Here is a 14,277-nt window from a genome sequence, read left to right on the forward strand (position 1 = left end):
TTTCTAATGTTATTATAAGTTTTGCAATTTGGACATAATGTTGTGATATGTAGACTGTTGTACTGATTTTGCTTGTTTAAAATGTTATATAAAATGATTTTTAAAAAAATAAGAGTGAATGTGAACAGTACAAGCAGTTACACAGAGGACTTTCAATCACAGTGGTTCAAATAAACACTTATGCTCAAGGTTTCTTGGTAAAAACACTTATTCATTTATTACACAATCATTTAAAAAACATTTCACTAGAAGAGACAACTTAATATTATAAACCAATACACTTCAATACAACATTCTAAGGTTTTGGGACAGTATGAGCTCCCCTGAAATAGGAGCCAAATGGCAGTTCAGTTACTTAGAAAAGGAGCAAAAGGCACAAGGTAAGTAAAATAGATCATATATACTTTTTAGACAGTGCAAATAGTTTCAGTTCACCAGAAGAGTTAAATTCAACTCAATAGGCCAGGCCACAGTCAATGGGCTAGTGTTCTGGATAGGTTCCTAGCAGGTCCTGCAGATCTCACTGTTCCTGAGCCTCAGTCGTGAGGACGTCGGGGGACACCGGCAATGCACAGGATCGTCAGAAAAGCAAACAAGATTGAGTCACTACAGTTCCAGTAGCTGTAGATTAAAGGGCACAAGCTGGTATCCCTCTCCCTGGTTAATCCTAACCAGCCTTAAGAATGGTATCCAGGTGGCTTACAAACTGATTGGTCCCATCAACTCAAAGGAAGAAGTCATCCTAGAAGGGGCTTCTCTGTCAGATGAACTTGGCAATTCGGACCTGCAGCAGGGCTTCACCGGGCAAACCAACAGTCCAGGAGTTGCAGCAACCATCCTCTACTAGCTTCTTCGGTTCTTTCGTTCCAGTGGTCGACTCCGCTTTCCAGTCCTGGAGACTCGCCTTTTAAACAGTTTCCTCCCTCTCATTCCAGCCTAGCTGTCACTCACCCAGCAGGGTGGCTGTCCTTGCCACACAGTCAGCCAGCCAATCAGCCAGAGTGCTTTTGGGTCTCCTAGGAGACTAAGCACAGGGAATTTCGGGCACCTCGCTCACTTCCTGCCCACCCCAGACACTCCGATGGCAGAGGTGGTCTTCAGTCCTGAAGCCCACCAAAAGCACACAAACAAAGGGACCATACCTGGTTTGGCACGCAGAGAAACACAGTAGAAGGACCTTTCCAAAAAGAAATGGCGAAAAAAGAAGACCGGACCGGTTTAAACAAAGAGGCGTAAGGTGCCATCTTGAAAAACATGGCTCCCGTGATTTTTAGCTACCAGTGTTTGCGGTCGGGAAAAATCATGGTAGTTTGTTGTAAAACCACTGCCACCAGCCTTTTCAATAGGAAAGGGTAGCACTTGCCTGCTACATTAGTTTAGACACAGGGGATACTATGTAACCCCTCCAGCACTCCATCATGGGTCTAGGAATTTGGAAAGACTAGTAAAGTCAATTTAACCTTACATTCTCTGGGAAACAGTAGTTTATCCCAGAGAAGGTATTTAAAAACCTGTGGGAAGTCTAAAAAGACATCACTGTCACTGTACTGAGGTTGCTTTGTGACACACATGAAAAGATGATGCCTATGGAGTTATCTAAAACTCCATAATCAAAAGAACACAAATGTAACACACACAAACATACATGAAAGAGTGGGAAAAAAGGCTCACTCTTTCCAGATAAGAAAATCAAGTCCTGAAAAATCCAGCAAAGTTGCTGGGGGTCTCTAAGGTGAAGGGAATTAGTATATTTATGAGAATTCTTCCTAACAGTCTCCCCACGTAGAATGGTTTGCAAGAGGGGAAACAAGGTCCTAGGTATGCAACATGAAGCGACTCAAATAAAGACCCCTGGGAGAGGTAGGAAGACAGGGTTCCTGGCTACAACTTCCTTTTGGAGAGAAGCTGCTACTTTTATAAGAGCTGGTGAAGGAAACAAGGAGGCTTGTCTAAGAGGCAGGACGCTGAGGAAGTTTAGCCAACCTGCTGCTGGGACCCCCAAAACCAGCAACAGACACCAGAGATGACTGAAGAAAATGAGCAAGTCCGGGACTAAGACTGAGAACTAGTGAAAATCATCAGCAGGGCAAGATTGCATCACAGCAAAGGCACTGAAGTGGCTATTTGAGCGGTTTTGTTCTTTTCATTTATATTCCTTTATGTCCAGGCTGGTTGTCCTTCCCGCTCGCCATATGACAATACATGGAGAGGAACTGTTTTGGTCACAGCCAGTAAGCTGGGAACTAGAAGTGAGCCTAACGATACATAGAAGAAACCTTGTTTGAAAAAGGAAAATACACAGAGTAATACATTGACCAGAACCTTTAGGCGAAATATCAGCAATTAATTTAGGTGACTTTGAAAAGTTAGGTTACATGAACATGCTTTTATGCTCAGACAAATAACCACTGTGGTAGTTCGAGAACCTAGGATTATCCATAGAGTGGCGTGTTCTGGCGGCACCTGGGGTAGCCAGACCGTAGTCTGCTGGAGTAAAGGTTTAAGCCAGTAGATGAGAGAGAAGGAAACATTTGTAACCAACAAGTGGGGTCGGAGGAGGGGGGGGCGTGCAGCAAAGAAAGAAGCTTTTATGGTAGCATGGGTGCATGTATGCCAAAGCGGGTGACCTTAGTTCTGGAGAGAGAAAGGATGGTGTGAGTTGGAAGATTTCAAATAACAAGGTGTCCTTTTGGATGTGTGAGGGGCATGAGAAAGTGCCTTGGCAATCCTGAAAATGTGGCGGCTTAAGGTAATGCTGGAAAACACTGCAATTTGACCGATACATATTTGAACTACATTTGATGGTGAGACTGAAATAGTTCTGCAGTGTCCTCGTTTGAATGCCTGGGATTTGGTGGTGAACTAGAAGTGCAATTTGGTCAATGACATTCCAAACTCACAGTTGCATGCTGTTGAAAAAAAGTCTTTAGTGTACAAGCAATATGTATTACCTTTAATGTCTTCCACAATGTCTTCAGGAACAGAACCTAATAAGTGATTCAAAATAAAAAAATAAAAATTAATGAACTATTAACAGAGGTTTGCAAAATACTACTCAACTAAAAAAAGATCATGCAAGCACACAGGATAGGCAGTGCTACCCAATCAGATTTTAAGATCATGGTTTACGTAAATCCTTGTACCAAAGAAAATAAAATAGGGAAAGATTAGACTGCAGACTAGAAGTTACATGACTTTATTCCCAAATTACAGACTATGGTGTATATATTTGACTAGTCACTATTTCAATACACCCCACATGTTGTCGTAGGAGTCAGCATTAAGGAAGAGCACAAAGGTTGCAGTTTCCGGCTACTTTAAAAGCACAGAGATTAAAATTAGCATTGGATCTGGACGTTTGCCCAATGAGATCACCCTCAGGCTTTCTCTTCAAGTTCTCGCTGTCACTAGTTGTGCAACAGAAGGCCACTCAAAGCCAATCAGGGAGCTTGGGGAGGAAAGCCACGTTATTTGTATTCCTTTGATGTCAATGTTCCATAATTAACAAAGTTTGGTGAGGTTTGGTCCAGGGGGGCAAAGTTATAGGGGGGTCCCAAAATGTATTTTTTTACATAGACATAATGGGGAAAAACTTTGCTCACGCCTACAGCCCAAACCTCTGGACGTAGTTTCACCAAATTTGTGGCAGGAGCAGCGGCTTGATCCCAAAAACGTGCTTTTGTTAATTTGGTGTAAATCCGTACAGTATTTTCTTTTTTTAAATGACCAAAACGTAAAGCAAAAGAATTAGAGATATCTAGGTCTGCTGCGCGGACACACTTCCCTGTTCGCTCAGCAAACAGGACACCGATTGGCTTATTGACTTGCATCATGTCCGCAGACACCCAACGTTTTCGCTGATTGGTTGGAGTCAAGTGCGTCAGATTTTTGGAAACGCCCGCCAACTTGGATTCGCCGACATCGGCCGGGTGTCCGCAGACATCGCAGTAAAAAAATAAAAAAAAACACACCATTGCACTTGTCAAACATATCAAATAATCTCTGGGGAGGTGAGCGGTGATGAGGCTGGGATGTAATATGGCTGCAAGAAGCAAAAAAAACAGGTGTTTTTCACCGCAAAAGTCTGCAAACAGTTTGGATGTTCGCAAACAGTTCTGTGAAAGTTTGTGGACACCTCTGCATTACTGGTTTGGTGAAAAGCAGTTATTTGATGGCTTGCCACTTAATGGAACTGCATGTAACTTTGCAATTATATTCCTAACCTGATCCTGGATGAGTTTGCAAAGTTTGGTGGGATTCTGTCAAGAGGGGGAAAAATTAGAGGGGGGAGGGTCCCAAAATAATTTAAAGGCTTATAAATGAGGTGCCATTTGACAAATATACACTTAATTTGGCAAACTGATAATAGATCTAGATATAAATGTTTTTGGAAAGTCTGAATGGATTTTGTCAAGAGGGGGCTAGGTTATATGATGATTGTACGTGCATCATTTGACACTTTTGAAAAAAATAAAACATGGGTGGATTTCTAGCAAACTTGTATAAGGAGCATTGAGAAGGACCTGAAAGTATGGTTTTGCAAATATGCCCGCGTTTTATTTTTTGACACGTGTCATAATGTAGGTAAAAAAAAATATATATATATACCTTTGGTGACTCAGGTGTAGCCTGTGGCCATGGGCAGTGGCCGAATTGTCCGGGTCATGGAATAAGGTCATGATCCGGACAATTTGGCTACTTGCCATGACCACGACGGTCAAAACATGGGGTTAAAGTGGCCATCTCCACCTGGAACTGGCTTTGTAGTAAAGTTATTCGAAATTGGGAAAGATTTGAAAAATAAGAAAAATGTGCTTGTGGTAATATGGTCATAGAGTTCTCTTTTTGCCTTCTGCAGGCTGCCATGGAAAGCGAAGAAGGGCCCTGTATGGAACAATGCCTTCCCTTTCCATGGTGGCCATCTTGGAAAAGGATTTTCCTTCCTACACCGGGACGCCGCAGGTGTCCTGGTGTAGGAAGAAAAATCCTTTTTTTCAAACACCCCGAGATCCCTCTTTGGGAACCTAGGGTGCCAATGGCCTTCATCCCCCATTACAGGGGCTGGGATGGGGGGATAATGGTCCAGAGACCTCATTATCCACCCTTGCATCGCTTGGGCTGATAACTTGGGCTGCCGGCCGGTATCCACCGTTCCAGCCCTGGAACGGAGGATGAACGCCACAATATTCCCATTAGCATAACACAAAATGGAAATGTTGGCAAATCTTGAGTCAATGTACTTTACTGAGAAATAGCAAGTAGATGGGAGTCTATAATTTTTTTTAGTTCTATTTTTTTAACTGTGAAAGGTGGTTCCTCTGAAAGGAACATTTCTTTTGTTGTTTTTGGATTTATTTATTTTTTTGGGCAGGAAACTAAAAACGAAATGTGGGGAGGAAATAAGGGAAGAAGCACAAACACTAATATGGAGGGGTAGTTGGACAGGGGAAAATGTTGAGCGTGTTTTATTTCTAAGGTAGGGGGCAGTGTTTCTCATGCTCCTTAATTAAAGCAGTGGTGGTGGCTCTTGGGGAGGAGGGATGGCAACAGCTAATGCCCTTTTAAGATAAATAGCAGTTTTGCTAAATGTATGTACTGTGTACTAGATTGTTAATGGATAATGAGTAGGAATAGGTGTTGGAGCTGTGCAAGGGAAATTTTGAAGTTGAAAGTTCCTAGATCAGTAGAAAATGCAGTTCAGAACTGACCGCGAAGCACGGACGGATTTTCAGACATCATCATGCCGCGGGCCAGCATATGGTCATGTGGCACTGTCCGGAAGGTCTGCAATGAAGTCAGATGTTCGTAGACGTCCACGGATACAAAACTAGTTGATATAGTTGCAAAAAGTGTATAGAAGTGTTAAAAATGATTCTAGAAGGTGGGAAATGGCAGATGTTTAAGGTGACACTTTGTAAATTGGACACAAATGTCTATATTGGTAAGTATGATATTAGCAAGTTGTAGGAAAATAGCATGCACTGGTAAAAACCCATGAAATTCAATGAAAAAAAAAACTGTTATGGTTACAGGTAAAATCGAAAAAATCCTGAAATTCGCCAGTTATGGTAAGCTAAGCAACCATAACTCGCGCCACCACCGTGCACTGCTAAGACTAACACCCAGGACATCAATGATGGCATCACAAATATCATTGATGACATCACCTACTGGGAATATTCCGCCAAACAAGGCCCTATCTTGGATTCCGAGTGTGCAAGTGTATTGAGCAAACAGATCCTGTTCCAAGGACATCACAGTTGGCGGTTTCAATCCCTTGGCTCTGCAGGGTGAGGCTCTGCTTGGGGGTCTGGAATGCCCGAGCATAGACTCCTGTGCAACGGCTAGTGAGTCTTGTGGTGAACCGAGGTCTAGGACCATTAGAATTCATGTTCAAAGATATGTATTCAAATTAAAGAACCAGAACACCTGACTCACCCCATCACTATGATGGAGGTTCCCTACCTAGAAAAATAAAAACTAAGGGTGCACGTTAATGTCCAAATTAAAGTTCTTCAGTCCAAATCCTGTTCAACTAATTGGCCCTACCAATTTAGAAAATGCCCAACAAAAAAGAAAAAAGGAGGTGGCTTTGTAGGATAGCCTCATGTAAGACGGACACGAACCATGAGTAAGACAACAACACAAGCATACACGCTTCAACACCTTTGTTGGTAGTTTCAGGGGGTTGGAAAAAACGCCTGCATGGCCCTATAGCCAAGATGGGAGTAATTTCAACCATCAAATAAAAAGAAAAACAGTCCTAGTCAGTCTTAGTCAAATTATAATTGGCCTATGCAAACAAAACGTAACCTTGCTCTCTTTTAGTATACAAAAAGTGTAAAGGGAGGTGTAAAAGGAAAATTAGTGATGCTAAATCATATGTCAGAATGGCTTCTTGTACTGCCCAAGAGATCTCCCTTCCCCACATTTTAATCAGAGGGTTTTCCGGTCTCGGACGAAAACAAGTGAGCGACACAATCTGTTAGGGCGAATCCTCAGAAATGCGCTAATTCCCTTCTACCTTACAGACCCCTTAGAGTCCCTGGCTCTTTTGCTGAACTTTAGGACTTTTTATCTCATGTAATTCTAAATGTGACTTATTCTCTGCATTGCCTTTTACTTTGGAGTCTGAACCTCCATAGGCATCATCTTTACATTGTGTCAGACAGCACCCTAAGTGCAGTGGCACTGTGAAGTCTCTTAGATTTCTCAAGGGTTTAAATACCTTCTCTTGGTGAAACATCTGTTTACAAGAGCAGTGAAGTGAAATTGACTTTACTTACATTTTGTAACTTTCTAGACCCAGCACACACCATCTTACCATAGGGTATTACCCTTCCTACAATTAATGGCTGGTGGCAGTGGTTTACTTTTTACTACCATTGTGTGTTTTAAAGCGGGCTGCGTTCACAGTAAGGCACCCATGGGTGCCCATTTCATCAAAATGGACCGGTCTTTTTTCGCCATTTCTTGTCATGAAGGTCCTTATTGAGATCTGCTCTGCACGCCAAACCAAGTTTGGTCTCTTTCTTTTGTCTTTGGTGGGATTCACGAGTGAAGCCCGTCGCTGGCACCAGTAGGTCTGGCAGGGACAGGAAGTGAGGGAGGTGCCCGAAACTCCCTGTGCTTAATCCTCTTGGTTACAGAAATGCACCCAAAGGCGATTGGCCGGCAGCTGGCTGTCCGGCAAGGACAGCCACCCTGCTGTGTTATTGACAGTTAGGCTGGAATGAATGGAGAAACCTGCTTGGAAGGCAGAGTCGACCACTGGACGAAGGAATCCGAAGAAGAACTTGGAAGAGACGCCTGCTGCAACTCCTGGACCGTTGGTTTGCCCGGTGAAGCCCTGCTGCTGTGCTGAAGGTCCGAATTCGCCTCAACTAGAGAAGCCCTGCAAGGACGACTTCTCCCTTTGAGTTGGTGGGACCAATCAACTCCAGTAAGCCCGTCTGGACATCCTCTCCAAGCTGGTTGTATTTTCACTGCAGTTGCTGCTGGAACAGAAGAGCCAGGGAGAGGAACACCAGATTGTGTGCATTGCTTTTAAGTCAGACCCGAGCACTACGAAGATTCTCCGGACTTCCCTGATGCAGGACTGACCAAGCCCGAGGCACCTCACAGTGCAGGACCCCAGATGCGAGGAAAGTATGAAGTGGTATCCGAGAACCACAGTGTTGCTATTTGCTGTCAGACACGAGGAGCTGAAACACCCAAGAACCGCTGAATCGAATTTTACCCATTGCTGTAGCTTATCTTGCCAGCGCAGAGCAGGAGTCCACAGACATCCTCCCTCTTGTCCCCAAGACTGAGGCTCAGGAACAAAAGGATCTGCAAAGCTGTACTGGAACAGAAGCCAGCTGGATCCAGATCTTCTAACCAGAGGTACTGTAAAGTCTAAGAGAACTTACCTCTTGTTGTGTAGCCTTGCTTGCTCTCTGTTGAGACCTGCCTTGGTTACCTCGCAGAGTTGCTAAAGCTTTGCCCCTCACAAGCCTCCCAGCCTGTGGCCGTTCAAGTGTTCTATTTTCTACAAACATTTCTAAAAACATTCAACTCCCCTTGAAATTGTGCAATTAACATTGGCTGTCCTGGCTCCCTGAGAGACTCCTCTTTATCTCTGTCTTTGTGCTTTGGAAGGTGTTTTAACACTACTTGCCTGTTTATCAATTATTTGTTAACCTTTGTTTTATTCCTCCATTTTATCTTTTTCACCTAACTCAGTATTGCTCTAAATGTACCAGTGATAAATCAATGTCCACAGTGTCCTAGCTATTTAAGTCACCTGAGGGTGTAGGAAGTGTCTGTGTGCCATTCCCAATGGGCGGCATCTGATTTAGAGAAACTGAAAGTGTGTTTTGAAGTATATTTGTGTTACAGGTTTTGCTCCCTTTCTGAAGAAGGCTTATATAACTGACTGTTAAATAAATTAATAATTGTTTTATCAAGTAACCTTGAGTATGTGTTTATTTGGATAAATGTATTTATGAAACTCTGTCACAACATTAATGCTCACATTGACTCCCCTTTAGATAAGCCTGGCTGCTCAGCCACACTACCAACCTGTGTAGTTCTGACTTATACCAAAGGTTGGGTCCCTATTGCCAAGAGGTGAAGGTTATTGTAGTGCACCCCAGGGTACTGCATACAATCTTACATAATACAGTCCCTTGAGCTGGCCACACTTTGGCTGTTGAATGAGTCCCTTACATTTTTCACAGTTTGTGGTTCTCAATTCACGGTTCACAGTTTATAGTTAACAGTTCAATGAGGCCCCTTTGGTTCTCCTTCCCGAGTCTGGGTCTCCCCTTTTCTTTATAACTGGACTTCCCTCAGTCAGGGTCGAGTTACTCTTCCTTCTCTATGGGGTTCCTGTTCCCAGACTACAGCCTTTTCTCACAGTTTCAAAAATAATTCTGCTTTCTCCATTCATAAGAATGTTCTAGTTTCACAATTGCCTCCGTCACAATAAACAAAGTGCATCTTGGTTATTGTACTCAACAGTTCCTCAAATTTACAAGTGTCTGCAGTCAGCCACGCAATTGTTAACTCGCTACTTTTCTTCCACGGCAAGTCCCACACTGTCTTTTCTCTTTGCGCAAGTTGTTGGACTGCACATCGCATGATGCTTTTCATCAGGTTCACAGAACTTGATCCGCTTTTAGTTTCTTTTCACTGTGCCTGGCAAATATATATTAACTTTGTTTCTTCATTTGCATTCAACCACATTGATTCTGTATTTCTTGGTGCCACATGCGGTCACTTTTAAACCATACAAAGAGACTCTTGCACAATACAAAGACTCTTGAAGACTTTCGAAAATCGCGCCAATATTTCCCTTAGCACGGGACCACTTCAACCATCACTTCTAGTCTTTTGGTGTTCATTTATATATCTTGGATTCTCAAACAGTTCAACACTGGGCTCCCTTGAGCTGCACCACTTGACATAGATACAAAGGGCCTGATTCATGGAACGTTTTCCTATGGGACTGCGCCATTATAAAACACTTCCATGAATCAGGCCCAAAGTCTCATGCAACAATGCTTCTCTCCTTCATGGTTACACTCCAGCCGGCTTCTAGCTATCAAGCTTAACCGGCCAGAGACGAGAGATGTCCGGCCTGCTCTATGGGTCTCTGTGCGGTTTCCCAGCCAGGTGAGGGCCTCCTGTCCCTGAGAGACTCCAAGCAGTCTGCCTTGTTACGGGAAAAAGAACACACTTTGCAACTTGGGGTTGGGGGGGAGGGGTAAGGTCAGAGGCCACCAAACTTGACCTCCTCCTTTCCAGGTCTTGCAGACTTCGCTGGAAGCTCCTGCTCCACACCACACCAGCGTCTCCACCAGACAGTCCTGGGCTTCACTGGATTCTTGGTCCTGCTCTGTGCACCATGGCTCCACTCTGTGCCTCGCCGAGTGTCAGCACTTAGGGTTCCCCTGCTGGTCTCAGCCATGCAGCCTCCCTGTACCTGTGCTGTGCCTTGCTCACCACCCTCTGAGTTTGAGCCTTCTTCCTTTATACACCTGCATCAGGTTAACAGGATGCAGGTGTAAATCCGAGGGAAGGTTGCCCGACCTTCAATGAACTTATCTTTGTGACATGCCCGATCTTTCCTCTGCCGGGAGCTCTGTTCAAATTGAGATTGAGGGTTTTCCCATGAGGTTTTCGTTTTTGTTTCTTTATGGGAAAGTGCTGGCGTAGGAGGGGACTTGGTGGCAGTATCCCAAGAAAGCTGAGGGAATGTCGGGTAGGGTTGTGTCGGAAAGAGGGGATGGGGGGGGGGGGGGGAAGGGATGCCATGTCTCGCCCAGAGGGCGTTCCCTCCCCAGTCCCCAAAGATCCCCTGCCCAGATGATCCTTCCTTGCTCGACCGCCCCCAGGGTCGGGATGGAAGCATGATAGCCCTCCCCTGGCCATCTGAACAGAGGATCCCGGGATCTACAAGTGAGAACACCCTCAGGTTTCTCACTCAGCAAGCTTCTGCCTGGCCTAACTTGTACTTGACTTGTTCTCAGTCTTCATAGTTCCTTTTCATACAGCAGGATATTCTTCCCAGTCTTTGTTAAGAGGAGAGCATGAAACCCATAATTTGATACAAAGAAAACTGTCTCTTGATGTGAACATTTCCATTAATCCAAGATTTCTTGTAAATAAAAAAAATAAAAAAAAATAAAAAACAAACACTTCCACCATCGAAGCGTTAGGACCCCCCCCCCCTTCCTCCTCCTCCAAAGTCCTGTAACCCTCGGACAGCTTGTTTTTCACTCACCCAAGTTATTTCCCGTAGGGTGGCTGTCCACCCTGGTTTGTCAGCGTTCTCCAACTTCTTTGGCTTGCTCATCCCTAATTTGAAATTCTCAGGTCTGTCTCTGTGCCCCCCACTTCCTAGGGCATTTGTACACACGGGATCGCCAGTTGCTGTAACCTGGGGCGCTTTCCCGTTTGTATCTCCCCTTTCAGAGGGTGTTAGGACACTGTATTCTCAGGCTTCCGTAACCTTGATAGCTTTCTGTGGAGGGGACAGAAATGAGAGACAGGCACAAGGTTTTGTATTTTTGGTTAAAGAAATTATTAAATAAAAATGGGTTGGAAAAACACCTCTAGCCTCATTCTAAAGAGGCACTTCATTAACTCGAAACTAAAACTTAGGATCAGACAAATGTGAAGGAACCTTTGGGTCGGTTATCACTATGCCTCCGCGACCTGGTTAATTGCAAAAATGTGCGCTGTCGCATTGGTGTGTCATAGAAAGGAGACGGAGTTCCTCGACTCCGTTTGTTAAACTCAAAAAACAAGCTGCTGTGACTGCACCCTATTACTGCGCCAGAAGAAAATAAGGCTGAATCCAGGTAGGTTTATGTGATAGGAAGGTTTAATTAAATTGCCCTATAGATTACACATGTTACGGCAAGGTGCCTTCCTCAAATCAGGGCATATCCAGCATTGTTTCTTGTAACCATTACTGAAGATGTAATAACTGGGATCAATCCCAACTGAAAATGTTTTTTCCGCGTCCCGCGTCGTGGCAAAGTAGAGGGGCTCGATATGCCCTGATTTGAGAAAGGCACCTTGCTGAAACACGTGTAATCTATAGGGCAATTTAATTAAACCTTCCTATCACATAACCCCACCTGGATAAAACTTAGGACCAGTCTGTGTCAGGGTGTCCGTAACTGAAAAGCCATCGTGTTGTCCAAAACAACCTATCCGGACCCTCACACTTAGAGACAAACAACAAACGCTGCAAGAAAAGGTCTTTTAACTTGATGTTCCAAAAAGTGTTCAAAACCAAAAGTGGAAGAATAATTCCAACAAAAATGTTCAAGGTAAAGACCTCTGGACCCAGACCCATTTGGATCCATTTGATTCTTAAACATGATGGCAGAATTTCTCTTTAACCAACAGCTCCTTTGTATCTTCACTGGACTCACAAAGTTCTTGTTCAAGCAAAATGTTCTGTTCAAGCAAAATGTTCTTTAACAGTCTTTCTATAAAAGTTCTTGCATCTTTGCAGATTACCTGGTATGCTCCCATGTCATGAATCTTTACTCGCCTGCCAGGAATTCGTATGCGTTTCACAGTTCCTTGATAACACTTCAGCATATAGCATGTGGTGCTTGGTTGAACCGTCTATGGTAATATTTTCTCAAATGTACTTTCTCAAACTTCTCACCCACATTGGCATCTCATGCATCTGTAATTGATTGGGGTTTGCCTTTATACTTTGTCTTATCTGCATTCATACATTCTTCTTATTGGGTGTTGAATTTGTACTTTGCCTTGACTGCATTCAAACAAACTTTACTTCTGTATATTTTCTGCATTAGCAATCTTGTACCATTTAAGCACTTGTTGGTGCGCTTGTCGGAATGCCCCAGGTCCCCCAGCTGCTTTGGGCAGACTCACAGGTTTCTTCCAGGGTCTCCGATGCTGCTAAGGATTCTGCAGTATGGCTTCTCTACCCGCCTTCCAGTTTGAAGCGTGCAGGCGCTTCTCCAGCATCCAGCATGGTTCCGCGGTCGCACGGCAGCTTTCCTTTGAGGCCCTGGGTGAAGACTGCTGTCCCGGCGAGCAGCCCGGCCTCCAGGAGCTTCTGCCCTGCTCCCAGCATCTCTAGGACCTGGGCGATGACTGCTGTCCTGGTGAGCGGCAGGGCCTCCAGGAGCTTCTGCACTGCTCCTAGCATCTCTACAGACCCGCCTTGCTCGCACACGAGTCCCCTCTCCATGTCCCGGCGGCGTTCTCTGCTTCGCCAGCTTTCTTGGTGTGCCTCGTGTTCAGGAGCCTTGGCGTGGATGGCAACATCTCCTTCTGCACCTCCCTCCACCATAGTGCAGTTGCCATTTTTTAAAAAGCTGCAGTAATTGCAGGTTTGGAAAAACAACTAGTCTGCATGTTGCACTTCAAGTTCCTGTCACTTTGTACAAACTCCTTTGTCCTTCTCCTCGTCTAAGTACCTGAGTGGTTATGGCAGATGAAGTCCATAACTTTCTTTGGGCTTATAACTCCCGGTAGTTTCCTCTCATGGATTTCACAAAAACGCACATCAAGAACAAAAAAGATGTTATGTGCGAGTTGTGGGCGTTTGGGAACTCGGGTATCGGAGGGTCTTCCTCATGGGCGTGGGGCAGGGTACTGACTCCTCCAATTAAGTCATAACATCTCCCTGGTAGTTGTCTCCTCCCATGTGATCCTCCGTCATATAAACGCCCACAGGGTCAGGATCAGGTAGCGGCTGCCATCCCCAGGCCACATGGGAGGAGGTCACCACCAGGGAATCCGTGATGGCTCCACTGGATTCACCACATTTCACAGTCGTTATTCACAATGCTCGTATCGTTCTCAATCCCCTTCTTATAGGGCGTCTGCACACACTGGTTTCTCAGGCTCCCGTAACTGATAGCTTTCCCTGCTGTTACTCACAATATTCGTACCTAGTATCCGTAGGTTTTCTGTCTGGTTTTTCAGGCTCCTGAAACCTTGTTGACCTTCGTAGCCTTCGCTCAATGTCTGTGCATCTCTCTGCGGTATTTGTTTCTCATGCTCGCATAACCTTGTAGCTTTCGTAGCCCCTCTTCAATGCGATCGTACCTCTCAGCGGTACGCTCCGTCAGGTTTCTGCGGCTCCCATAACAGAGCAGGTTTTCCCCTTGGCTACTTGTCTCGGTAGCTATGATCTGACTTGTGTGGAGCTTGGCGACCTAGGCTCCCTCTACCTTCTGGTCTCGACGTCCGTAACTGGCCTACCATAGATACTTTGTGGTTGCGCAGGCCTAC

General features: G+C 44.7%; 1 protein-coding gene across 2 annotated transcripts in view; it reads right to left on the reverse strand.

Annotated features, from left to right (window-relative positions):
• The window catches only part of ACTR10 (actin related protein 10), a 146,204-nt gene that overhangs the window by 65,692 nt on the left and 66,235 nt on the right, over positions 1 to 14,277 (reverse strand). For both annotated transcript variants that reach the window (XM_069638090.1, XM_069638089.1), the window contains one exon: positions 2,952 to 2,987. In XM_069638090.1, coding sequence (XP_069494191.1) covers positions 2,952 to 2,987 — 36 coding nt within the window. The remainder of the gene's footprint in view (positions 1 to 2,951; positions 2,988 to 14,277) is intronic.

Source organism: Ambystoma mexicanum, chromosome 14 (assembly GCF_040938575.1).
Source record: "Ambystoma mexicanum isolate Mex_15411 chromosome 14, UKY_AmexF1_1, whole genome shotgun sequence".
Classification (NCBI taxonomy): domain Eukaryota; kingdom Metazoa; phylum Chordata; class Amphibia; order Caudata; family Ambystomatidae; genus Ambystoma; species Ambystoma mexicanum.